Here is a 27,704-nt window from a genome sequence, read left to right on the forward strand (position 1 = left end):
TAACTGTTCATGCCACAAAAGCTGTATGTTTCTTGAGAGCTGAGTAAAAGAAAGGCTTCTTATGTGTGGTTTACATTGAACATTAGGACTGCCTCAGGCTACTCTGGCACACTGGGCTGTCTGTGTGCCTCTGTGTATGCCCTGGTATGTTTAAATTTTGTTCTCTGCACCCTCATTGGCATCCTATGTATGTGAGAAATATGCCTTCCATCTTTGTTTAGAAGTTACTCAGTTGTCTTTATCTGTAACATTTCCTTCTCTAAATCTTTTCTGCCTGGAATTTTTTTTTTTTTTTAGTTACTAACAATTAATTGCCTCTCTTTTATATTTTTTCCTTAAGATGCGAATGTTATTTTTCTAAATATTATGGACTAACTCAGAATTTGAAAGTTCACCCTCTAAAATAACAAAACCAGAACTTCTCTTAAGAGATGTGGTTGACTCTGTTTGCCTTAGCCTAGGTTGTGGGTATGGATCATTTTAATTGGCAATTTTTGCTTTGTGTCACCCCACACAATGAACATTCACGATTATGTTCTATGTTGCTGTTACATGGCAGAACTTAAGCGATCTTGCCACACCTCTTCCACCTTTTGGGGGTGGTTATTGTATCCAGAACCAGTTACTTTTAGTAACCTCAAAGACTGAAAAATAGAACCACTGAGGAAGAAATTTCAAGTGAACCTTGAGAAAATGAGCCCTCTGTCAAGCCACAGATGCTTGATGCAGATCTCACCAACAAAACATTTTTTTGCTTTGTTCTATGAAGCAACTAATCCATTCATTCAGTTGATGTAGCAAGCCCAAATTCTTCAAGTGTCATTAAATCATAAGGCCAAAAGGAATTCAGAAAGGGTAGAGAGCCCATTCTTTGTCATATGTAAAGCATTCTACCAGGATGAGAATTCATACAATTGCTTTATTGGGGTGGGGGGAGGGGAGGGAAATAATCTCAAGAGATTTCACAGCTTTTCTCTCTCTCTCTCTTTTTTTTTTTTTTTAAAGACAGGGTCTCTTATTCTGTCACTCAGGCTAGAGTTCAGTGGTGGCCCTGCAGCTCACTATAGCCTCAACCTCCTGGGCTCAAGTGATCCTCCCACCTTAGCCTCCTGAGTATCTGGAACTACAGGCATGCACCACCATGCTAAGCTAATTTTTAATATTTTTGTAGAGACAGGGTCTCATCATGTTGCCCAGGCTGGTCTCATACTCCTGTGCTCAGGCAGTCCTCTCACCTTGGCCTCCCAAAGTGCAGGAATTACCGGCATGGGCCACTGAGCGTGGCCCACACAACTTTTCTAAATAATTTCAGTATATGATAAGTCCTCTCCCTTTTCAATATTTAATTCCATTCCTCTAGCTACAGCTCAAATACACAATTAAGGGAGAATAAATGTTTTTTTATGAGCTGAGTGTTTTCTAAACATGAAGATTTTTGACATCTAAGATTCTGAGAACATGTGTTGGCCCTGCTTGCCTTAACCTAGTTATTGGATATAGATTATTGACTATAACATGGTCATTTGCAAAAAAAGAAAGAAGGAAAATTTGGTATAGCTCTCTACCCCCAGGCAAATTGAGAGAGGAACGTAGGGAAAATAGATTTGGAGCCTGAGACCCTGGTTCAAGTCTCAGTTCTACCATTGATCAGCTGTGTGGCCTGTGGCCAGTTGTACCATTTCACCTGGCTTGTCCCTCATCTGTAATCTAGGAGATGGCATATTGGCCATGGAATACACCATAGGATTTTAAGGTGCACAAATTAAACAGATACAAGCACATGGTGACAAATGAAGATGGCTTACTGTTGCATCTTTCAGTTCACTGGCCAGCAAACTGCATTTCAGCAGTCAGCTTGTTCAGATTTGACACAATAGACAGCAGGTCAGAAACTAAGTGGCTAATGGATAAAGCCTGCAGCTGGTAATGTGCCATGTCATACACATTAGCATAGCCTAGTACCACCAAACCAAAGTCCTGTTCCACCTACTAAATGGCTGTTTTTATATGTTTGTTGAAAATAAAAAAGATTATCAAGTGTATTGCAAACTGTAAATGTCATTTTAAGACCAAAGGTTTTTTGTCATTTCCTTTTGTAAGCTGTTCATCACCTGTCTTAACAATTTTCTAGTGACTTTTCTTTTAACAAGCAGGTATCTCCCACAGCTCTTATAACTACACTTTGTGTGTTTCATCCTGTAATCATATTTTCTCTTCTCAAGCTTCTGGCTTTGTTTTCTTTATCCTTTTTAGATGAAAGACGTGGACATGACACTCTTCTCAGCTATGCCCAATAAAATGATAATGTTCATAGATATCTTGTTAGCTCCTTATTAAATAGCTTAGCATTACAGGCTTTTCAGCTTGTGGTCCACGGTGATCCCTGAGGCTGCTTCTGCTGCATATAGCTAGCCACTCATTTCCCTATGCTATATGTATTAATATGCCCTTATACTGTTAAATATCTGCCTTTTATAGGTGGACAATTTTTCTTTACTGCAGTCACTTGGATATCTTCTTTGTCAACTTAATCATCCCTACTTCACTTGTTTTCCCCCGAGTCCTTTGAAATTAGTGTCTTCTAAATTGTGTTCCGTACTGTACTCTATTGGATAGAGTACAGAATTGGCTAGTGCTGAACACAGTGGGAGGATTCCTCCTTAATCATTATCCTCCACATTATCTGTCACCCAAAGGCTTGTTATTTGTACAAGCAATCACAGGAAACCCGATCAGCTCTCCTCCCCTTGGTATTAGACCAGCATTCAGCCATTGCCCAGATTTTGCCACAGCCATTTGACAGGTGACTAATTGCTGCTCTCTGCTTCCTGAAAATATCATCTTTAGCAGGCCAAGCTTGTCTAAAACCCCCTTGCCATGCCTAAATAGTAGATGACTCCAAGTGTTCCCATCAGCAGCTTTCTACAACACAGACAGTGGCTGGCAGATGTTTTTCACAGGATATGATGATCTCAGTGACAATGCAGGAATTCACAGCGGTCTCCCCAGGCCTCATAGGTTCAGCACTCTGGGCCTTGATCGATGACATTCAGGCTTCCCAATCCTGTGTGTTTCATCGCTTGGCAAAGTCAGCAAATAGATGTAGGTCCTCCTTAAAGCAGCACCTGCTGAGAGTAGCATGTTTTTTGCAGATTGGTCATCTAGCATCCCCTCCTATAAAGCTTCGCCACAGCTGGGAATGTAAAATCACCAGGTTGCTGTACATGTGGTCCATGGTTTCATTTGAGCATCAGGTCAAGATGAGAGGTTTGGACAGATTCAGGCTGTCCCAGATCCTCGGTAACCTCACTGCCTCTCTTTTCTTTTCTTCTTTTTGAAACAGTCTCGCTCTGTTGCCAGGCTGGAGTGCAGTAGCGTGATCTTGGCTCACTGCAACCTCTGCCTCCCAGGTTCAAGTGATTCCCTTGCCTCAACTTCTCGAGTAGCTGGGACTACAGGTGCATGCCATCATGCCCGGCTAATTTCTTGTATTTTAGTAGAGACGGGGTTTCACCTTGTTGGCCAGGATGGTCTCGATTTCCTGACCTCGTGATCCACCCACCTCGGCCTCCCAAAGTGCTGGGATTACAGGTGTGAGCCACTGCGCCCGGCCTCTTTTATATGGGGTATCATATACTTGTGTATCCTCTCTTCCTTTTCAAAATTAACATCCTGACATGGCCAGACAGAATCTAAGGTTGTTCCTTTTTAGGAAAGGAGAAATGCCCTATAGCTTATAGAAAAATTAAAGTTAGTAGTTTCTTCATGTAGAATTTAGAGACACCTTGAGTAAATTTCTAGTGATTCCAATTTGGCCATACTCAGTTAAACTCACTTCTTATACATTGAGAAAAGTAACAGATACGGCAGTTATTGTTTCCTGTTACATCTAATGCTGTTTTCCTTTTGTTAGATATTATTGGTTCATTCCCTTCTTACGTAATTCCTATGACGAGATTTAACTCTCTGTGAGTAAAATGAAATTGCAGCCTATTAAATTAACATGAAATTTCCAGGATAATGAAAGAGCCCAGCCACACAGCTCCCCTTAAAAAGTATGAAGCTGATAGCTTCATGGTAGTTGTATTGTAATTTAATCTACTTCAGAGATTCTTAGGTGAAGTGTATGGGTGCACATCCCTTGACGCAGTCTCAGGCCAGTGGGTTGGTCAGCTGCAAGGAGCCCACCCACAGCTGTGCCCAGAGACAGACTCATTTTAGAGTGGGAGGAGTTGAGGGGCTAATGCAGTATTCCTTCAACCCAAAAAAACATGAGAATACTTTGGAAGTGTGTTAAAATACAGATTTCTGGGGCTCTGGAAGATCTACCACAAGCCCAGGATTCCCCCGTTATATCAGTACCTACAGGTGGCCACGTTCTGTGGCTTGAGAAACACTGCTGCCGCAACTTCACCTTCTTCACCTAGACAATATGGAACTGGATTTTGACCGTCATAACAATGTTATAATTCAACTGGATGAGAGTGAGCAGTAGGCCTCAGTTGGTGTGAACACTTGGAGGACATTTTACCTAATCTTCCAGGCATCATTCCTCCTTTACTAAATTAAATATCTAGGATTGGGACACAAGAAAGTATGCTTTAGAAGAGCTCACAGGTGACGCTCACAGGCCTACTGAATTAGAGGCCGTGTGTACTGAAGTGCACAACATCATGCTGTGAGTTGTGTGCATTAAAGAAGAAAGCCATACCAGTGAATTGTTCATTTGTTTCTCTCGTACCTTTGTGCCTAAATCTAATCAATTAAGTGGGGCTGTCTCAATTATAACCACTAGTGAAAAGAAGTGCACTGGCATTTCACACCTGGGAGCTAGTGTCAGCCCATTGTGTTGATAGATAAAACCAAGAATCGGGGTTGATCTTATTTAACCAGTTATCCTTTTAAGAATACATGTGAAAGCCAGGTGTGGCAGTGTGCACTTGTAGTCCTGGCTACTTGGGGGGCTAAGGTGGAAAGATCGTTTAAGCCCAGGAGGCTGAGGCTATAGTGAGCTATGATTGCACCACTACACTCTAGCCTGAGCAATGGAGCCAAGACCCTGTCTCAAAAACAAAAACAAAAATTAAGAAAATCATAGCCTTATTTTGTCTTTTTTGGGACTTTATATAAATGGAATCATACTATCTGCATTAATTTGTGTCCTGTGTCTTTAAGTCAACATTATGTTGCTAAGATTTATCCATGTGTTGCAGGTAACATTAGCTTATCTCCATTGCTATGTTATAGTTACAGTGTGAGAATATAGCAGCTCATTTATCCACCATACTGTTGATGAACATTTGGATTGTTTCCAATTTTGGATATTCAGAATCTTTGCTTTTTTTTTCCCCCTCTTCTTTTTATTTTTTTGAGATAGAGTCTCATTTTGTCACCCAGGCTGGAGTATAGTGGTGTGAACTTGGCTCACTGCAGCCTCAACCTCCTGAGCCCAAGCAATCCTCCCACCTCAGCCCCCCAAGTAGCTGGGTCTACAGGCACACGCCACCACACAGGCACACCTGGCTAATTTTTTTATTTTTTATGGAAACAGGGTTTCGCCATATTGCCCAGGCTGGTCTCAAACTCCTGAGCTCAAGTAATCTGCCCGCCTCAGCCTCCCAAAATGCTGGCATTACAGATGTGAGCCACTGCACCCAGCCAATATTAAGAATTCTTGTACATGTCCTTTTGTACACATACGTATATGTTTCTTTTGAGTTTCTAGGAATGCAATATCCATGTCAAGACTATACATATGTTCAACTTAGTAGGGTCTCTGAACTAGTTTTCCAAAGTGGTTGTAACAAGTAGCACTCCCACCAGCAGTGTATGAGAGCTCTAGTGCTTCACATCCTTTCTGGCACTTGATATTATAAGTCTTTTTAATGTAGCCATTCTCGTAGGTGTGTAGTGGTCCTTCATTGTGGTTTTAATTTGTATTTTCCTAGTAACTGATGATGTTGAGCACCAGTGTTTATTGACCTAGGCTCACTGCAACTTCCGCCTCCCGGGTTCAAACAATTCTCTGGGCTTAGCCTCCCAAGTAGCTGGGACTACAGGTGTGCACCACCACACCCAGCTATTTTTGTGTTTTTAGTAGAGACAGGGTTTCATCATGTTGGCCAGGCTGGTCTCAAATTCCTGACCTCAGGTGATCTTCCTGCCTCGGCCCCCAAAGTGCTGGGATTACGGACATGAGACACTGCACCTGGCCTATTGTGGGACTTTTTAATATCAAAATAGCTTCAAATTTACAGAAAAGTTGCAAAGATAGAGTTCCCATAAACTCCTCACCAAGTTTCCCCTGTTGGCATCATCTTACATTAGTGTAGTACATTTATTATAGCTTGAGAATCAATATTCCTTCAGCACTTTAAACATGTTATCCCACACTCTGTGGGCCTGTAAGGTTTCCACCAAGAAGTTTGCTGCCAGATGTATTGGAGCTCCCTTTTATTTTATTTGCTTCTTTTTTCATGCTACTTTCAGATATCCTTTCTTTATCCTTGACCTTTGAGAGTTTGATTAATATATGCCTTGAAGTAGTCTTATTTGGGTGGGATCTTTTTGGAGTTCTGTGACCTTCTTGTACCTGGATATTTATATCTTTCTCCAGGTTTGGAAATGTTCATTATTCTTTTGAATAAACTTTGTGCCCCAATCTCCTTCTCTCTCTACATCCTCTTTAGGGCCAATAATTCTTAGATTTACCCTTTTGACAGGACAGGCATGGTGGCTCATGCCTGTAATCCTAGCACTTTGGGAGGCCAAGGCTGGCAGATCACTTGAGGTCAGGAGTTTGAGACCATCCTGGCCAACATGGTAAAACTCTGTCTCTACTAAAAATACAAAAATTAGCCAGGCATGGTGGCGGGTGTCTGTAATCACAGCTACTTAGGAGGCTGAGGTAGAAAACCTGGGAGCGGAGGTTGCAGTGAGCCAGGATAGTGCCACTGCACTCCAACCTGGGTGGAGACTGTCTAAAAAAAAAAAGAAAAACAAATTTACCGTTTTGAGGCTATTTTCTAGCTCTTGTAGGCATGTTTCATTCTTTCTTATTCTTTTTTCTCCTGTGACTGTGTATTTTCATGTAGCCTGTCTTGAGCTCACTAGTTCTTCCTTCTGCTTGATCAATTCCACTGTTGAGAAACTGATACATTTTTCAGTTTGTCAATTGAATTTTTCAACTCCAGAAATTCTGCTTGATTTTTAAATTACTATTTCAATCTCTTTGATCTCTTTGTTAAATTTTTGATAGAATTCAGAATTCCTTCTCTGTGATATCTTGAAGTTTATTGAACTTGCTCGAGGACAGGTATTTTGAATTATCTGTCTGAATTCTGTGTCACTCTGGGATTGGTCACTGATGCCTTATTTGGTTCATTTGATGAGGTTATGTCTTCCTGGATGTTCTTGATGCCTGTGTACATTCATCAGTGTCTGAGCATTGAAGAGTTAGGTATTTATTCCAATCTTGGCAGCCTGGGCTTGTTTGTACCCGTCCTTCTGGAGAAGGCTTTCCATGTATTCAAATGGGACTGTTGTGATCTTAGCTTGTGGTCACTGTAGCTGTATCAGCACTAGGGGGCGCCCTAAGTCCAGGAACACTTTGACTCACCAACTCCAAGAAGCACTGCCTTGATGGGCTTGGACAAGATAAGGGACAATTCTCTGGGTTGTTAGGCAATGTCTCTCTCTCTCTCTCTTCCCTCTCAGAAGGAGTCTCTCTCTGTGCTGGGTTGCCTAGAGTTGGGGAAGGTGATTCAAGCACTCCCATGGCCACCACAGCTGGCACTGCACAGGGTCAGACCTGAAGATAGCACGGTACTGGGTCCCACCCAAGGCCGGTGGTGACTGCTGCCTGGCTGCTACCAATGATTACTCAAGGCCCAGAGGCTGGTTAGTCAGCAGGTGGTGAATCCTGCTGGGTCTGGGCCTTTCACTTCAGGGCAGCAGACTCTCTTCTGGCCCTGGGTGGGTCTGGAACGCCACTCAGGAACAAAATTCTGGAATCGAGGGCTTCAAGATTCCGCCTGCTTTATTTTCCTGTGGCTGAGCTGCTACTCAGGTTGTAAGACAAAGCCCTCTGTACTCTTTCCTTTCCTTTCCCCAAGTAGAAGGAGCCTCTCCCCAAGCTTCCCTGCCTGGAGTTGGAGGACTGGTGGTGTAGGCACTCCCTTGGACACCATGGCTGGTGTCACATGGGGTCATGTGCACCCCAAGTCCACTTCTTCCTAGACCAGTGCAGCTCTGGGGCTTGTTCAAGGACTGCAGTCCCTGTGGCCTGACTGCCACTCATATGTATTCAGGGCCCCAGGCCACCTTGGTCAGCTGGTGGCAGAACCAGCTGGGACTCAGCTTCCTCCCACTCTGGCTGAGAATTCCCCTCTGGCCCAGAGCTGGTCTAAATGCTCTGTCCGTGGGTGCCAGCAGAATTCTGCTCAGTGTTGTGCTCTGCGGTGACAGGCCAGCAGTGAGTTCCAATGCAAAGTCCCACAACCTCTCCTTCCCTGACGTGCACAGATTCTCTCTCCAAGCTGCTGTGCCAGGGGTGGGGGAGGGAGCATAGGCGATGCAGGACCGTCCTTCCCACCCTCTTCAGTGGCTCTTTCCCCTTGATATGATGTGACAAGCAGGTACTGTGATCACTCACCTGATTTTGGATTCTTATGAAGGTGCTTTTTGGTGTGGATAGTTGTTCAATTTGGTGTTCCTGTGGAGCGACAGTTGTTAGAGGATTCTATTCAGTTATCTTCCTCCCCAAGTCAGTATTGATACAGTATTATTAACTAGAGTCCATACTTTATTTAGGTCAGAACCATTCGTTTTTGACAAATGAAAGTGCCATCGAGGAACGCTTTGGGACCACATACTGTTAATTAAACCTCAAGTAAAAATAACTGAAAGTCTGTTGTAGCAAGAGTCAGCCATCTTTGGTCTCACCCCATGCTGGAGAACTCAGAAAGGCTCAAAAAATGTGGTCCTGTGAGACCACTGGGCAGGAAGTATGAAAATCCTACAGTTAAAGGCCTTCCACTTTTAACATGAGTTTTAGTCAACTAAAACTCTCATCACTTATTCTGAAAATCTTGCCTTTTTCTGTTCTGGAACTCTTGAAATCCCTGAGTTTTGGACTCTTTAGTCATGCAGACTTTAGTTTTATAATCTTTTTTATTTTTGAGATGGAGTCTCGCTCTGTCACCCAGGCTGGAGTGCAGTGGCGCGATCTTGGCTCACCACAACTTCTGCCTCCCGGGTTCAAGTGATTCTCCTGCCTCAGCCTCCCAAGTAGTTGGGATTACAGGCGCATACCACCATGCCCAGCTAATTTTTGTATTTTTAGTAGAGACAGGGTTTCGCCATGTTGGTCAGGCTGGTCTCGAACTCATGACCTCAGATGATCCACCGGCCTCAGCCTCCCAACGTGCTGGGATTACAGGCGTAAGCCACCCCGCCCAGCCCTAGTTTTGTAATCTTTAACCAATGTTGCCCTAGTTTTGTGATCTTTAACCGATGTTTGAAATACATCGACGAGCAGCTTCCAGAGCCAATAGGAATGTCAGCTGCCATGGGGAGGGAGCGCTCCCTGTGCCCCTTGGCCTTGGATGTGAGTCTGAAGAGCCATAGCCCTGCTTGAGTCTCCTCTCCCCTCCTCAGCTTGGTCCTAGAGAGCATCATCACAATCCCTAGTTGTGAGGAAAGCAAGACAGAGGCATGGAGACGGTAGACCTTTTACTTCTCTTTCTTCTGTCTCTTGCCACTGCCAAACTTCTGTGACAAACGTCAGTGGTGCCAATGTTAAAAAAGTGAAAAAAGTTGAAAGTGTCCCTGACAGTCTTAAGTATTTTTAGTTTTTAAAGTGCAGACTAAGCCCTAGTGGTCATCTGTCACTTTGAGAGCAGACATATAAATTATGGTGAGAAAGCCAGGAAGGCCAGCCAGGCATCGCCGTTAATAGTTCATGAAAAATTCACTGTTGTTCAACCCAGCCATCACCCGTACCCCGGACAGCACTTTTATAGCTGACATAATGATCCTGAGATACACATGTCTTTGCCCTGCTTCTCCTCAGTACCATGAGCTCCCGACACTCTGCCAGCCCAGTGGTTTTCACCAGTGCCCGAAGTTCACCTAAAGAAGAGCTTCATCCGGCTGCCCCCTCACAGCTCGCACCATCCTTCTCCTCCTCTTCCTCCTCCTCCTCTGGTCCTAGGAGTTTTTACCCTCGCCAGGGTGCTACTAGCAAGTACCTGATTGGATGGAAAAAACCCGAAGGAACCATAAACTCCGTGGGATTTATGGACACGAGAAAGTAAGAGTTACTTTGCTTCCCTTGCTGGTGGCTTGCTTTTAACAGGACAGAGAATAGAAAACCTTGGCGTGATCCCTTACAACAAAAGAGGCCAGGCTAGGGGGTTGGCAGGAGTTGGTCTGTTGGTGGGATTATTATTTTTTTTCCTAAGTAATATTTTCTTAAATTATTTCTCTGCCTCATTCCTTAAATAAGATGTATTGCAAAATGTTAGGATTTGAGAATCTTAGATCTTGAAAAGAGTGTGTTTGAAGGATACACTTCAGAATAATTGCCCCTCTGGTGCTAAGACCATATTAGTCCCTTTGATTATATTAATCACAGCCTTCCCGTGTAATTCTTAACTAGGCCAGTAGGCACCAGAGGGAATATTACAAAGTGAGTGAGTACCCATGAAAATAAAGGACTTTTTGACAAGGTAGTACAGCAAAAAATTAAATGATTCATTCAATTATTTTGTTTTCGTTTGTGCAAAGGTTGCATTTTGGATGTATACCCTGTGGTCTTTTAGTAAATCTGTTGCTAATTTTGGCTTAGTAAAACTAATAGCTTTATTTAAAAGAGTGACTTATTCATCAGATTTTATTTTGTGTTTCAAATTGGTTTTGTTTCTTCAGTAAGCGTTTATATGAGTAGATTCTCATATAAACAGAAGTAATTATCTGTTTCTCCACATAATATTTCTCTATTGACTTATATTGACTTACATCCTTTAGAGCCCATCGTGCCCTTGAGCCAACCTTGTTGAGTTGGTATCTATCATCTCTTCCCTTTTTTTTCCAGGCGTCATCAGAGCGATGGCAATGAAATAGCCCACACCAGGCTGCGTGCCTCAACCAGAGACCTCCGGGCATCTCCTAAGCCAACCTCCAAGTCCACCATTGAAGAAGATCTAAAGAAACTAATTGATCTTGAAAGCCCAACTCCTGAATCACAGAAGAGTTTTAAGGTACAAGACAGAGCTCAGGTTAGATGGCAATTAGAAACAAGCCAGACATGATGGGGCTGTTAACCATAGTCACACTTTCCAGAAAGTGTTGGTTACTGGCTGCTCTTCACTGAGTCTCACTTCCTGCTATCATCCCATTTCCCTGATAACTGGTCCACAGTGTTTGACAGTGCTCTGTCCCTGCAACCACATCTCATTAGTCATGGTTTCTATTAACCTGGTCCTACCCCTACAGCTGTTTATTCTTCTGCTGTATCCTGCTCAGAGTGCGTGACTCCCTGAACATCACTTATGTGATATGACTTCTTGGAAACTGTGCAGAGACACCTGTGGCTCCTATGGAAAGCTAGAACGTTTTCCATAAGGGTTTTACTGTCTTCTGTCCAGAGGGTCCTCCTCTTCTCAGAAATGGCCCCATTTGCTCCTGACCCTGTCTAGCAAACCTACTGGCCATATATAGTATTCTCTTCACTCAGAGAAACTGCCTGATAGATAGACAGTTGCTCTCATTGCCACACCCCCAAAAGGAAATGTACAGCTGCTGCTTCAATCCAGCAATCTAAGTCTACCTACACACCTTCAGAACTTTCCAAACTCTCTTGACTTCATAAAGCCTTCTATTTTATGCTCGGAATTCCAGACTGTAAATGTCTTCTCTAAAACCCAGTCTCTCTGCACCAAGTCCTGAATACCTGTCCAGTGTGTACGTTTTTGTGTTGTCCAGACCTTTATGTGACCACATGGAAAGGTTTGTGTACTCATCTCAGCTTGTAGGACCTTTGGAAACTCACTTAAGGCTCTCTCCTTTCTTCTATAAAGTGTGGAGTCTCACGCCCCCGGGGATTGGAATGGTTGTTTATTGAGCTGGGCCTGAAGTTACGTCACTCTGAGTATAGGTATTTCTGTCTGAGGTCTTCTGAGTCTCCTAGGAGAAGGGAGTGCACCCCCAGAAAGGTCATGGCTGCAAACTTTGAAGTCTTCTGTTCTCTAGGTTCTTAGGTGGATGATTTGTAGTCTATTTGAAGAGACTAGAAAGCTTTAAGAAGAACCTTGAGAATTGAATTGATTGAAATGGAAGCTAGAATATTTCCTAAACCACACACCAGCTTCAGACTGATCAGAGTGCAAGAGGCATGGCGGGTGGAGCAGCTGTGTGGGGCTGCCGCCCTCAGACTTCCCCAGCACCATGCGAGCGTGTGTGTGTGTGTGTGCTTGCATCTCCCCAGATAGGCCGGATAAACCCCCTAAACCTAAAAAATCAACATTCATAGGAACTGAATGTACCCCCAAGGACCACTTTAGAGTTTTGTAGAGAAATAAATGATTTGTTAACATGATTTATGTTAACATGATTTATGTTAACAAATCATTGTACAGATGTAGCCATTCTTGATTTCTGTAATTTCCATCTCATAAGCCAGCACTTAACAGTTCTGACTCATCATTCAGGGCACAAATGGTTTCCTTAGCAACCTTGCGAAAGACAGTGCTTGAAACTTCTTTCTTTATCCATCAAAACCCAAAGAGGTATATTAAAATGTTCAAGTACCAGTTTCAAAATAAAAATTATTTCAGATTTTTCCTTTGAGGTTAAAGGGAAATAAAACCTGCCCTGAATGGAGTTTTTCTTCCAACTCCTAGTTTAACATTTTTGGCAAGGGGCAAGCTCAGAGCCTTCGTTCTTTTGATTTACTTATGCAGTAGAAATAATTGAAGGCAAATGTCTGATTTTGTCCTTATTCCAGGTCTTGGCTTTTATTTCCAAAATGAATTACTTTAGCATTCCTATTTAAAACAGGAGTGTGCTTTCTTTATGTTGTGACTGTATTACTGTGAGACTCTGCGAAGAAAGTGCTTCTGCTGGCTAAACCATCACAGTGAGAAGGCTGTAACAGGCTCAGGTTTTCTCTCTCCAGTTTCATCTTATTTGAGCAGGTTTAGTTTCAGATGAGTTCAGCTTAGTAGCTCCCGTTGTCTTCTGAGAGTCGTCATCTGAATGATGGAGGCTCTGCTGTGTCAGTAAGGCTGGCATGCCCTTGAGAGGTCTTCCAGGCCACTCCTGGCTCAAGGCTCCGAGCCACTGCCTCAGGCTTCAGGATACTAGGTGTCATGGCCAGCTCTGGGCTGTGACACTCCAAAGCCACTCGTGCCACATTGATTTTCCTGGATAGCCAGTGCTACCTATGAGTTTTTGTTAATATTGAGTGGCAGGGTCACTCCCAGGCTCATTTGTCAGCAGAGCAAGGACCTCAAGAACAGTGGCAGAGCTACAGCACTCTAAGAAACCTCACTGGCAAGCAGAGATGGGATAACGTTATTTTCCCCAAGGGTGGCATACAGTCTGACAAGTGAGCAGACAGTAGTGCCAGTGCTCTCAGGTATATACCAAAGGAGGAGGCTTCGTGTGGCTCCAGTATTTAGGAAGAGCTTCTTGTGAGTGCAGGTGACACATGTCACTAATAGCCAGGGGCACTGAAAAGAATGAGAGAACAGGAGACTGGCATGAAGCAAAACGCCACTTCTCCAGGCCCCATTCCTCAACTGTGAGATAGAGGACCAGAGGAGATCAGTGGTGCCCAACCAGTCTTAAAGCTCAGGAAGCCTTCTTTTTTTTTTTTTAAATCACACATGGAACCCCATTATATAGAATTCAGACAGTAGAGTTTCTCTTATGGGAGGGATGGGATGGTCTGGACTCCTGGGTCCCACTTGAACCTCTCCGTAGCAATGGTGCTATAAGGAACCCTTAGGGCCTCCTTGGAGCACAAGTTACAACCAGCCCCCTTCTCGAATGTCCTCTGAAATCCCATCCAGGTGTGATCCCACTTCCAGTGCCATCCCACTCCACTGTGATTCTTTCCGAAGGGCTGGCAGCACCAGGCAGCGCTCCTGGGCAATCCCAGGTACAACCTACAAGGCAGGCAGGGGCTGCTCTTGGGAAGCAGATAGTTCTGCACACCTTTAAGACTGGAGTTGAAGAGGATGGGGCAAGGGGCCATCTCAACATTCTTGGACAAGGCTGGGTTCTCCTACCTTTTAATGTGCAGAACGCCTTCGGGGTAGGTTGCTTCCTCTGCTTCCTGCCCTGCCTCCCTTCAATGCAGGGTGTTTTAACTTTTCATAGGGCACAGTGCTTAAAGAAGCTCTTCAAGGTAGCTGTTCATGGCCTTCAAGCTCATTAACATTTCCCAAAGAGGCTGAAACTAGAATTGGCGGAGGATTTCACACCTGTAAAACCATCGGGAGGGATACTGGAAAAGGAAATCCCTTTACTGAAACCAGGGGTGCTGAAAACTATTTAGCAGCAGTTTTTCCATACAGAAATCTGAGATCTGACCTGGCAGGCAGGAGCCTTATGTGATAGTCCCAGAACTTTGCAGTTGGAGATGTTTTATTTGGCTTTATTTTTAATCTGGTTTTATTTTTTAAGAAAATTACAGTTAGCAGGCTATATAATGGCTCTAATGCTACTCTTCTCCACAAAAAGAGAAGGGAAATTGTCACTTTCATTCTACGTTCTCTCTCTCAAAGCATTTATCACAGCAATTTAGTTTCTAGACAAGTACATATGTACCTTGGATTTAATTCATCATGAATTTTTTTAAAGTGAAAATAATTTTTACCCAGTTGGTCACATCTTGGGTGTATTCACAATGTGTTTGATTCATAATCTTTTGGTATTTATGCAGCAGCTGTGCATACCACATTGAGGGTAGCCTGGACCTGATTCACCCCTGGCTTGTTGAGCAGAAGCATGCTAGGCCCTGTGTATCCACTGTATTTCTGGGTCTGTAATCAGCCCACTAAATGGAGCATTTGCTAAATCATTCTCTCTCTGCCCCTTCAAAGTGTCATGGGAAGTCCCAGGGTGGCTTTCAAGCAGCAGTGACACCCTCCTCACATCTTCACCTGTTCTCCACATCATTTTCCCTGTCGAGGCAGACAGTGGCCTAAGAGGAACTGAATAAGGATAACTTTATTGTTCACGGGTCAAATGCTCTGTTGCCTTTCAGGTTGCTATATTTAAGGTATCTGCTGTTCTCAGTGAAGGGATACTCAGAAGCTTGCTATTTGCAGAAAAAATCTCAAGTAAAATCAAATTTGGTCACAAAGGCAAAAGATGTCAATAGAGATACATCTGGAACTATTTGTCATATATATTTAAATATATAATTATTTGTCATTTATAAAGCTGACTTCCCTGTTCTTTATTTTTTGAGACAGTCTCACTCTGTTGCCCAGGCTGGAGTGCAATGGCACAGTCATGGCTCACAGCAACCTCTGCCTCCCAGGTTCAAGTGATTCTCCTGTCTCAGCCTCCTGAGTAGCTGGGATTACAGGCACGCACCACCGCGGCTGGGTAATTTTTGCATTTTTAGTAGAGACGGGGTTTCACCATGTTGGCCAGGCTGGTCTCAAACTCCTGACCTCAAGTGATCTGCCCACCTCGGCCTCCCAAAGTGCTGGGATTACAGGCATGAGCCACCGCACCCAGCCTACCCTATTCTTATTTCATGAATAGAAGTGCATCTTCAAAAAATGAATTTTCTCCAAAACTCATGAGATTTATCTACCTCGATAGGTTCAGTTGGTGTAAGTTAGTAGTTAATCAAGAGCTACCTGCTATGTGAGTTAAAATATTTTGATGATCAAATACCCTTGTTCCCCAGCAAGCATGTTATCATCTGACAAGCTTGTCAGGATACCTTCCTGGCACTGTGGCACTCTCTTCCCCCAGGGGCCATAACACCATTTCATCATGCCACTGACACCTGCCATTGTGCTCAGTCCAGTGTTTTGTTTAATCCCTGTGGTAATCCTGAGAGGTTTTGTGCTCTCGTTGTACAAATGAGGAATTAGGCTCAGAGAGATTGTATGATTTGGTCAGAGACACAGGATTCAAATAAAATCCACATTTGTCTGATCCTAAAGTCTTGTTTTTAACCACACACGATCTTGATAGATCCACTTAATCACATACCTGAATCACGTAGGGAGCATTGATAGACCGCAGGCAGCATGCCGAGCTGAGGAAGAATGACCAGGAGTTCTTGGGTTAGCTCCTTGAGGGTGCAGAAATAGACAGTGGGCCCTGAAGCTTCCTTGCTAGGGGTGTGTCTGGAGCACTAACTTGGTTATCCCACCTTCCCCAACCTTGGTCTCAGGGATCTGAACCAGAAAATTGACTTTCTTTTGTCTTGATCCTGTTTTTCAGTTCCACGCACTCTCCTCTCCTCAGTCTCCTTTCCCCAGCACCCCCACCTCACGGCGGGCCTTGCACAGAACACTGTCGGACGAGAGCATTTACAGTAGCCAGAGGGAGCACTTTTTCACCTCCAGGGCGTCACTTCTGGACCAAGCCCTGCCCAACGACGTCCTCTTCAGTAGCACGTACCCTTCTCTCCCCAAGTCGCTCCCGTTGAGGAGGCCTTCTTACACCTTAGGAATGAAATCGCTGCATGGTAAGTGGTCTTTCAGCTGCAGCCTGGACAGCCCTGTTGATGATGGTCAGTGTCCCCAGACGTGGCTGCCACTCGTGCTCAGAGAGGGGTCCTGTATCCATGCTCAGATGGTCTCAGCTCACCCGCCCCTTCCTCATTTGCCCTCTCTCTCCTGTAATCCCAGACCACCATAGTCACCTGGGTTGCTTGCTAGAAATAACAGATTCCCACACTGGACCCAAGACCTCCTGAGTTTGAATCTCCGAAAGAGTAGTCTGGGAATTGGTATTCTTAGCAACCATGCCAGCTGCTGTTATGATTGAGCAAATTTGGCTAGCACTAGATTAGTTATTTCTTAGAGAGTTGTATCCACTGCTTCCTGTAGCTACCATAAGAACCCAGACTTGCCATTGCTGTCGTTCTTTCCCAGGCTGTAAGGAAATTGCCTGTGGTGTCAACCACTCATTTGTTGACTCATTGATTTTTTCATGCAGTGAGCAGGCAAGCATTATGTAAGGAAAAGGCTTGTGGATAATGGGTACCTCCATGTTCTTGCACCTGGTCCACATATGCCTTGTTTGCTTTGTGACCCAACTAGATCCCAGTTTTATTAAGGGCCATGTTCTGGCACTCGGGATTTAAATTTGGTTTTTCCCTTTTTCCTGTCTCTGTCCCACCCCATTCCAGGGCTCTACACCTCCCCTCATAGCTGTGGCCCAGCACAGCAGATGCCTGTCACGGAACCAGTGTTCTTGATCATTTGCCGGATGCACTGCTGTCACCCTTCCTCCCTTCTGTCCTTTTTCCTTTTGCGAACTCTGCTGCAGCTTTTATATCTCTGGTGTCCATTCATACCTATGTCTCTTTTCCTTCTGCTGCTTCTCTAGAACAGTAATTTCTTTACATCTCTTGCTTTTGCTTCCTTATTTTTGAGCTCTCAGCCCACGCTCATGAATGTTCCTCCATGTCTCTGTCCTACTCACTGCTCAGCAGCACAGTCCCACCCACCCTGCTTGCCCCTGAGGATCATGCCAGCTTCCCCTGCTCCTTAAATCTCCTTAAATAAAGCTGCTCCATCCACCTGCAGCTTAAAGCTGGGTTCTCTTTGCGCCAGGAAGTCACCTCCGATGAACCAAGGTTGGCACATGAAATGACCACTTTTTGTCATCAGACTCCAGAACAAGCCTTCTGGTAGTGACCTCCTGCCCCTAACCTTTTTCTCTTCTTCTCTCCCTACATCGGTGTCAGTCTTCCCTGAATTCCATTATTGCTGCCTTACTTTGATTGCTCTCTTATTTCCCTGTACTTTTAATTTTGCCTTTGCAGTGTAAAGGTAACCTTTGTGAAGTCTTCTCTGCATGTGTCATATCAGAGTAGGCCCTGAGTAGTAGAAGCCTACATTCCGAAAGAGCAGCCCAGAAATCTGCCTCCCACACATGGTCATTGTCCAGACGAGGAGTCCTGGGATCAGAGGCCCCATGTGAGTCCACAATGGAAAGGCAGGGACAGGCGGCCCTCTCTGAGCCCCTTCCCATCACTTTTTCTTGTTTTCCTGAATAAGATAGCAGCTGCAGTGATTTCACCTCCTAACCAGGTAGTCCTCATTGGGCTGATCCCTCAGCCCTGCCTTGCTTGGTGACTTCCACTGAAATGTGTTTGGGGAATGAGGAAGGGTGACTTCTTTTATCCCCCACATGGAAATTCGGGCCCCAGAGATAAAAGGGCAGAAGGGTTGTGAGTTACACACAGAATTATCTCCCCTCCTGCTTACCCTTAGTAGGAGCACGTTTAAGTAGAACTGAACATTTAATATCTTGCAGTATTTGTTAACTTGCATTTACTCATAATTTTGCTAATTTTAAGCACAGTAATAACCAGCAGCTGTACTTCAGAGAAGTTCTTTTTGTAATTTGAAAGGGAAAACAAAGCACTTAATACACTGGCTTCCCGGGCTGTCATAATACATGAAACTCTCTAACTCCTGGTAAACAGGTCTTTCTGGAGTCACTTAAATACTCTAGCTGAGCATTTAGCTTTAGCTGTGTGTTTGCATGGACCTGAGTGTCGCAGTCACCTTCCAGGGGTGCTCCTTCTCGTGGAGTGGTGTGCTCTGCCCTCACTTCCACCCGGCGTCTGCCTACTGAGGGCATTTCTATGTCATGAGTGTCGTTTCCCCTGGACCCCAGCAGCCCGCCCTTCCTGTTATCTGCCTGCATGAACCTGAGCAATAGGAGCTGCCTTCAGTGTTCAGGGTGGGTCATTCTGCCCAATCCTCCCTGCCCCAGGCTAAGCAGAGCTTAGTTGTTAATATGTCAGTTTGTTGTTACGATGGTTTAATATTTGTATTCAACAAAATGTCCCCTTAGGAAGAACTTGGGATGTTAGACTGCTGCAACCCAAAATTGATCCGAAGAATAGCTCGTGTGATGACTACATCCTTGGGAAGAATAATGCCATTTCTACCCCTAAAATCACCTTCCTGTCTTAGCTCTGTCTGAGTAACCTAGCACACTCACATCCCTTGATTTGCCCCTCACACCCCCTTGGACACCTTTGACCATGGAACCCAGTGGGCTGCCCCTGAACAGCAGACAGGGCAGGCATGGGCTTTCTGTCCCTTACCACTCCCGGGCCATAATAATGGCCAAAATAAACCCTATTAAACTGGGCGTGGTGGCTCACGCCTGTAATCCTAGCACTTTGGGATGCTGAGGCAGGCGGATTACGAGGTCAGGAGTTCAAGACCAGCCTGGCCAACATAGTGAAACCCCATCTCTACTAAAAATACAAAAATTAGCCGGGCATGGTGGCACATAACTTTAGTCCTAGCTACTTGGGAGGCTGAAGCAGGAGAATTGCTTGAACCCTGGAGGCAGAGGTTGCAATGAGCCGAGATCGTGCCACTGCACTCCAGCTTGGGCTACAGAGTGAGACTATGTCTCAAAAAATAAAAAAATAAGCCCTATTGTCCCCTCTAATAGGAAGAAACATCCCTGGTCTGGCTCCCAAATCCAGCTCCCTGTTGAAGTAGGCCTCTTCTTCCCGGCCCAAATCCCTTGACTCTGTGCAGGAAAGTAGATGCTAGTGCTGCTCAGGCCCTGCCGTGTACAGACAGCTCTCACAAAAGCAGACTTAGTGCCTCCGTGCAAAACTAACTTTGCCATGACTCGTTGCTGGAAGGGAGATGATGGGAGGTTGTGAAAAAATGAAGACAGACTAGAGGAAGCCCATTCCTATTTCAAGTCAGCTTTAGAATAGCCACTAACAGCCTGCTAACCTGGACATCGATAACAGTTGCAAATGGCTTACAATCTATTGTGGTAACAGGAAAGAGGTAAGTTTTGAGTGGCTCTCCCACAGGCACAAGAAGCATCTCATTCCTCCTCCCTTCGTGCAGGAGAGTTCTCGGCCTCGGACAGCTCCCTCACTGACATCCAGGAGACCCGCAGGCAGCCTATGCCTGACCCTGGCCTGATGCCCCTGCCTGACACTGCTGCAGACTTGGATTGGTCCAACCTGGTAGATGCTGCCAAAGCCTACGAGGGTGAGTCCACTGAATCCACACAGGACAGCCCAGGATCCTGCAGCAGAGTGAGCAGTCTCCATCCACTCTACTTCTCTGGACACACTCACAACATATGTGCCTCACCAGATGAGCTACCAGTTACTGAGCATTCAATCGGGACCAGACCCTAAGCTGGACACTTAGGCACATGTTTTATGTAATCAGATGCCACCTGGTGTTTCCTCCACAGGATTCATAACATGAATGCCTCACCTCCTCCGTATATGAGAAGGGCAATGGGTAGAGGAATCCCAGCTGTCCCTTGACTAAAAAGAACATGTATCCAGAGAGGATCTTTCATCACATCGCAAGACGTTGTTGCTAAATGTCACAGTGCCTGCCCTGCTTGGCCACGCGCCTATCCTGACAAATGTGGGGCGCCTCCTTTGCCGTTCTCGCTCGTCTCCGTGCGCGGTCGCACGTTGTCTGTCCGCATTGTCTCCTTGCCAGCCTGCTGGCCGTGTGCTCGCTTTAGGCTGGCGGTTCTTAAATGCAGGTCCTCAGACTGGTGCTGATCTTGCCTGCTGTAATGAAAACACAAAAAGTAGTTCAGTATGTGTGTGTTGACATAAGATTGTCAGCTGGGTTTTTTGTTTTGTTTTTTGTTTTTTGAATGAAGACTGACTTTTTTCTAAGTTTAAAGACCTTTCTAAAATTTTTATTCTTTATAAAATTATAGCAGGTGATTTTTTTTTTCTGTTTTTGCTGTTGTTGCTCTTAATTAGGAGAATTGAAAATTGCTATTTAGTCAAGTTTTAATTTGGGGGAGAAATGTACTAGGCCACAGAATCTGTAAGTCGGGCAACCATGGAATGGTCAGCAGCAAATCCTTTTACCTTCATGCTGTTTATTTAGCAGATGGAAATTCCCAGTTCTAACTTGATTTTTCAATTTGTTGGTTAATCTCCCTCACATACAAATGGTAGAAGTTTTGGTTTCTAATGGGAGATTATTTTAAATTTGATTTAGTTTTCTTGGCTTAAGTTTTAACTTGGTATGTTTTGGAACACAGGTGGTATGGATTTATGTTAAAGCCAACCAGAGTGTCCAGGAATCTTGTGGAAAACATACTTCAAGAAGTTTTAAGCATAATGCTAGCTCTCGAATGCATTTATTTCATTGCTGAGTGGAAAGCCTTGGTCTGGAAATTTGGCACAAGGACTGTTTCCAGAGAAACATTTCATAGAATGCTACAGTGATGAGCAGGGAAGAAGGGGGACTAGAAATTGACTCACAAATGTTTTTTAAAGGGAAATTACATGGCTACAATCCTCTTATAGCTAAAACAGTCATATTTTTCCCTGTGAGGGTTGGGAAATACTAGACATGACAGCCAACTAGACCACTTGTTGACTTTGATAGATAGGGCCCAGGGATGTGCCTCCAAAATACTAAATGGTTTCTTCTCTCCTTTCCAGTCCAGAGAGCCTCGTTTTTTGCTGCTAGTGATGAAAACCATCGCCCCTTGAGTGCTGCATCCAACAGTGATCAGCTAGAGGACCAGGCTCTGGCCCAGATGAAGCCTTACAGCAGGTTGGTCCCCGTGCGAGGGCAGCACTCTGCACCTTGTGTCACACCTGCCAGTGACTGCATCTGTGGGGAGAGGAGATGGAAGCCACACGGAGTAGCTGAGTGAAGCTCATCACTGCAGGGCTAGACACTTTACATTTTAGTCAGAACGCTTTGTAACTGAATACTGTAGACATAATTAAACAATTCTTGATGACTTATACGGTCATAATAATGAATATTCATTATTATTTAATGTCATAATACACTTATGCCCTCAGGGCCAGTTGGGGCAGGTAGGAGAGACCATTTGCTCTAAGTATCCCTGTGCTCTGTGCTGTGTAGTCCTGCAGTCTGGATTTTCAGTCTCTTCCACAGTGTCGCTGATGGTCATGCTTATACGTGGGCTTGCTGAGTCCTAGTGGCCCCCAGTGTGCTGCTTCACATCTATGTGTTGGAAAGCTAAATCACCAGGATGATTAAGATGGTATGAAGGTGAAAAGTAGGCAATAACTGAGGTCCTAAGGGCTTCTGAGCTAGGAGCAGGGACTTTACAACTTCTGTTTATGCAGAGACCGACTTTTCTGTTTTCCCCTTAGTTTCAAAATGGTGAGGTTGCTAGATTTATGTGTGCTAATTTCTGTATGTTAAAGCATCCCATCAGTCAGGTGTGGAACATTTAGTAAGCACTTCTTATTGCAGAATAATTTCATTCATTTGAAATCTCTTCCCTTAAAACCCTTTGAGGCTGGGAGCGGTGGCTCATGCTATAATTTCAGCACTTTGGGAGGCCAAGGTGGGCAGATTGCCTGAGCTCAGGAGTTTGAAACCAGCCTAGGCAACGTGCTGAAACCCTGTCTCTACTAAAAATACAAAAAATTGTCTGGGCATGGTGGTACACACCTGTAGTCCTAGCTACTCAGGAAGCCAATGCATGAGAATCACTTGAACCCAGGAGGCGGAGGTTGCAGTGAGCCGAGATCGCACCACTGTACTCCAGCCTGGGCGACACAGCGAAACTCTGTCTTAAGAAAAAAGAAAAAACCTTTCAAGGGTGATTAAAACTCCAGGTATCTAAAACTTGGTCAGAAACGGACAATAACAGGAAAGGCAATTGAAGTAAATGGCACAGATAAACTGGGGCTTGCCATTGAGGACTTCTCTGAACAAGTCTGCAAGGAAGTGCTCTCAACGAAAAGGCACAAGAATAGGGGATCATTTGTTATGAGTGTAGGAGAGAGGCCGCACTTACCTCTGGCACTGCTGGGGTGAGGAGAGCAGCAATCAGGCTGACTGCTGAGAACTTTAAAAATACATATCCCAGAAGCGAGCCCCAAATGTGCCTTGTTAGGAAGGAGCCTCCAACAAAGAGAAGTGTGAGTGAGCCAAGACTTTTCCTGAAAAAGGATTATTAAAAAATCAGCAGATGAGGGTGATGACAGCCTCTTTCCTTGGGTCAGCGTGGACTGAACAAATGGAAATGGAGGTGAATAGACAGAATGCTCCTGAGTGTTGCTGCAGTCCTGATGAGCTGCAGTGGCTTTGCGAAGGATACCACTGCTGCCTGGCCCCAGCCTCATTGTGTCTGTCCAGCACCACCCCTTTTCTACCACATCCGTGGCCTTCAGCCCACCCAAAATCGGACCAGCCTGCCGTACCATACTATGCAGTTACGGACTGTAGCTGACCATGTCCTTTTTCAAACCCATTCATTGTCAGCTTTTCATTGGCCTTCCTGCCTTAGAGTTTGGAGGTCATGGTCACTCCATCAGCCCACAGCCTTGCCACACTCTATACCACGGTGGGTTTTGCCTTCTGGGGCCTCTTGTAGACTTAGGATTAGCAGAAGACATCAACACAGTTCATTTGAGGTCAGGAATTCTAACTTGAACCTTTATTTTTAAAGTAAAGAATACCTTTTACTCCATGACCTAGAAAATTCGGAGTCACTTAGCTCTTTCCCGTTGGCGCTGGGAAGAGGCTCTGCATGTTTTCCCGATGGAAGACTTTGGGTTCTCTGTGGTGTGCCCCTAAGGATGTATAGCTTGGCTAGGAATCAGGAAAATTTGGCATCTTGAACTCAGGTAGAGGAGAGTGTGGCAAGAAAAGTTGTCAGTTCCTCAGCCATAGGACCCGCAGGGTGAGAGCGTGCCCAGCCATGCCGTCTGTCTGGCTCGCTGGCTGGCCTGCTGTACCCCAGCTCACACTTCTTTTGGTACTCCACTAGCACGGCATGATTAGCATGCCATAAACAAAAGAAAACATGAGAAAATGAGAAGAAAATGGTTTTTTGATCAGACTGGGACAGAATTTAAGACATTAAGCCTAGGCTAACAAGATACTTAGACCAGTGGTTTGAGATGTAGGCATGATACCTTAGCTGCAATTGCATGAGTAGCTAAGACCACACACTTGGGGACCAGAGACGACCTGCCTATCACATCAGCTCCCCAGCTTCCTTCCCATGCACAGGGGAGTAACTCCTCTGTCAAAGCCCACTAGAGAGATCCCAGAGCCTCCCTGGGAATCATTTTACTGTTTGACAATTACATCTGCCAGAAAGTACCTCTTGTGCTGCCAAAGAGACCATTTTCACTATTGTGCTTCATTCTTTAGTCGTGAGGACGCAGCATCTTTAACAAGGGAAGCTATTGTTTGGCTGCAGTTCAAGCTTTTATTACCTTTTTTTAAATTACCATTTTCTTTTTTAAAGTAAAAATACTCATTGGGTCGCCATACTGAGTAATTTCACATTGAAAACCATTTTATAAATACAGCCTCCTCAGAGTAAAAAAAAAAAAAAAAAAACCCAGCCATGGAGGCCCCTGCCAACATGGTGTTTTGTTTCTTGTTCCCAGCAGTAAAGACTCCTCTCCCACTCTGGCTTCTAAAGTGGACCAGCTGGAAGGTATGCTGAAGATGCTTCGGGAAGATTTGAAGAAGGTAAACATGTATTCTCAAAGCAAATTGTCCAGTCTGTACAAACTGCCCTTGAACCATGAGAGCCCTTTTTAAGTAGCGTGGTGAAATAAGACATGGGTGTCTTCCCAGTGCCTGCACGTGTTTGGGGCTGCAGGGATCTCAGTTGCCACCGGAACACACAGCGCGAGGAGGCGTTCGGTGTCTGGTGTACAGAAAAACTGTTCAATAATTTGTGAAAGGCTTTGAACCTCAGCTAGCCCCATCTGGGTCCTCTTCGGGCCTCCCCACTCCTTGTGTAATGTGTCAGTAGCCCAGACCCCCATGTAGTCGGTGTTATTGGGGCTTTTGCACCAAAAGAACTGAATGTTTTGTTTTTTGGGTGGCCTTGACTATATCAAGACATCAGCCACCAACACAATTGTCTAAAATTTAAGACAATCCTGAGTAACAAGGACGTTAAAATACACATTAATGTACTTACATTCCAGGATTACTTACAGCTAACCCTGCAGGGTTGAATCTCTCTAGAAGCCCTGCTCCCTGAGCTTAGAGTGTCTTAGCACCTGATACCAGTCCGTTTAGACAGGTGTTTGGAGGAACGAAGAATAGAAATGGACAAAAGATCAAAACGGGTCCATAGCTGCTACTCAGAAGAGCTGGGCAAGGTGGGGCCAACACCTCTTAGCTTTTCTACTTCACTCTGCCTCCCAGGAAAAAGAAGACAAAGCCCACCTTCAGGCAGAGGTACAGCACCTGCGAGAGGACAACCTGAGGCTACAGGAGGAGTCCCAGAACGCTTCGGACAAGCTGAAGAAGTTCACGGAATGGGTCTTCAACACCATAGACATGAGCTAGGGAAGGCTGAGGAGGACAGGAGAAGGGCCCGGACACTCCCTCCAGCGAGTGTCCTGCACCCCTTATTTCCTCCGTAGAAAGCATCCTCAGAGCACCTTCCCCGGCTTCCTACTCTGCCCCCTTTTGGGGAGTGCACAACACAATAGTTGCAGATCAACAATCATCACCTGCCTTTTGTAGAAAAGAAAAACAAAAAAAGTAAATAAAAATTTTAAACAGTGAAATAAAAGTTTAACTGCTAAAATGTGAATGTCTTTATTTTTTTGCACAATATCTTTATCTGTTATGTATTTAAGAAGAAACTGGGCCTTGGACCAGGGCGCCCCCTGGCCCATCCGCCTCTATTCCCGTCAGCTTTCTTATCAACTTCAGGTAACCCAAGCTTTCCCTTGTTATTCTAACAAATGTCATTATTCCTAGAAAAAGAATGTTTTTATAACTTGTTTGGGGAGTAGAGAGGGATATTTCCTTACCTTCTTCCCTAAAATGCCTGGAGAGGGAGTTGCTTTGAGAAAATGCCTACCTCCCTTGAATGACTCGTGCATGAGCTAGTGCTGTTTGTACCTGTCCTCCAGAGATCAGCAGGACCGGAGTTAAATATTTAACAGCAAGTCTGTAAACCAGAGCAGCTCTGACAGTGCCTGCAGGCCATACCCCTTCTCAGTCCTGCATTGTGAGGTCATTTCCTGCTTCTCCCTTTCCCCAGGAAGATGGTCCCACTTGTGCTGCAGGACTCTTTTTTGTTTGGCTTAATTGAGCCCCACTAAATTGGAATCAATCTCTCTTACAGCTTCCTGGCTCCAAACAATTGATTTCAGAATTCCCCCAAACTAAAACCTTATCTGTCTGCATTTTGAATGCATTTTGGTCAAAAGTGTACGTCATTTTTAAAGATTTTTAAAGATAAAAATGTGGCACAATTGGTTTTTTTAGCTTGCTCAAAATGACCATATCTCTAAATTAATCTTTCTCTCCAGAGCAAGACTTCACCAGTATTTGTAACTAGGAGAAGCTAACAGTGAATGTTTAATTGTGAATTTTAATCCTTGCTTGTTAGGAACAATGACTGTGATAGTAGAATGGGCTTTTGAAATCTGCATGTCCCAGTGTGAAATTTCAGCACGGCATTTTCTGCATCCTTTCATGGCCATCCAAAGGATTCCGCTGCAGAAATTATTGATGTGCTATTTTTCCTGTCTTGTGATGCAGGCTGCTTCGGGCCCTTGGGTCACTCTTCCAAGGCTGCTGTAGAGCACAGAGACGGGGCTGGCCAGTGTTGACTGACCTGAGGAGACCCCTTTGTTTGTTGCCTTCATAACTGTCACTAAACCGACCCCTCTGCCCTTTCAGTGGCAACTCTGGTCTAAGGGAACATTCAGCACTCTAGCGGCATCTGATTGGAAGTTCCCTCCCCCAAGTAATCTCAATTCCTTCCTCTCTCCATCCCTGAAAGAATCAGGATGGATTTTCCTCTCTTCTCCCCGCTACATTCACTACCAGATTTTTATGCTACAGTTTCATTCTTGATTGTGATTTCTCCATGGGATTTTTTTTTTTCTGGTGACATTTCTATCATGGAAATAGGAAGATTTCGGAGTGCTTTGTAAAGATTTCAATTCTCTGTCTCTTTCTCTCTTTGACTTGTATGAAGGAGATTGTACATTGCCTGATATCTCTTTGTAAATGAGAAATATTGCTAACATCCAAGCATTCTGAAGTCTTGCTTATCCTTCTGAGTTTAGTTCTCATTTTGTTTTACATTTTGTTTGGGGACTTGGGGCAAGCTATTTATTAGAGTTTTGCAACAGAGTTCTTGTTTGAAGCCTCTAAAGACTACTTGTAAAATTCAAAGAATAAAATTCATTTTAAACGCTCTTTTAAAACACTTTGGTATTATTGCTTGAGGTTTGCTTATTTGAAAGACCACCCAATAACTCATTGACCCTCCTTGCATCCAAATTTTTTCATCAAGCTTTGTTAACACTAATGATGATTCTTGAAAATTTCTGTCCTTCTCAGAATGTTAATAAACTTTTTTACTCTGTCCACATGTCGATAGAGAATTACTATTTTGCCTTCTCTGCTTATGATTTAATATTTGCAGAGCACTTCCTAAGTAGCTTCCTCTTCATTATCCACGCATGGATTTTT

The 27,704-nt window shown here is 44.4% G+C and overlaps 1 protein-coding gene across 31 annotated transcripts in view; it reads left to right on the top strand.

Annotated features, from left to right (window-relative positions):
• SIPA1L1 (signal induced proliferation associated 1 like 1) overlaps positions 1 to 27,436 on the top strand; it is a 412,571-nt gene extending 385,135 nt beyond the window's left edge. For 16 of the 31 annotated variants that reach the window (XM_063651761.1, XM_063651766.1, XM_063651767.1 and 13 more), the window contains 7 exons: positions 10,073 to 10,312; positions 11,096 to 11,279; positions 16,477 to 16,723; positions 20,100 to 20,246; positions 21,686 to 21,800; positions 24,635 to 24,719; positions 25,410 to 27,436. In XM_063651761.1, the coding sequence (XP_063507831.1) occupies positions 10,073 to 10,312; positions 11,096 to 11,279; positions 16,477 to 16,723; positions 20,100 to 20,246; positions 21,686 to 21,800; positions 24,635 to 24,719; positions 25,410 to 25,553 (1,162 nt within the window). In that variant the 3' untranslated portion in view covers positions 25,554 to 27,436. The remainder of the gene's footprint in view (positions 1 to 10,072; positions 10,313 to 11,095; positions 11,280 to 16,476; positions 16,724 to 20,099; positions 20,247 to 21,685; positions 21,801 to 24,634; positions 24,720 to 25,409) is intronic. The other 15 variants (XM_054448754.2, XM_054448753.2, XM_063651779.1 and 12 more) reach the window with 3 other exon arrangements.
• Positions 27,437 to 27,704: the final 268 nt, after the last annotated feature.

Source organism: Pongo pygmaeus, chromosome 15 (assembly GCF_028885625.2).
Source record: "Pongo pygmaeus isolate AG05252 chromosome 15, NHGRI_mPonPyg2-v2.0_pri, whole genome shotgun sequence".
NCBI lineage: Eukaryota > Metazoa > Chordata > Mammalia > Primates > Hominidae > Pongo > Pongo pygmaeus.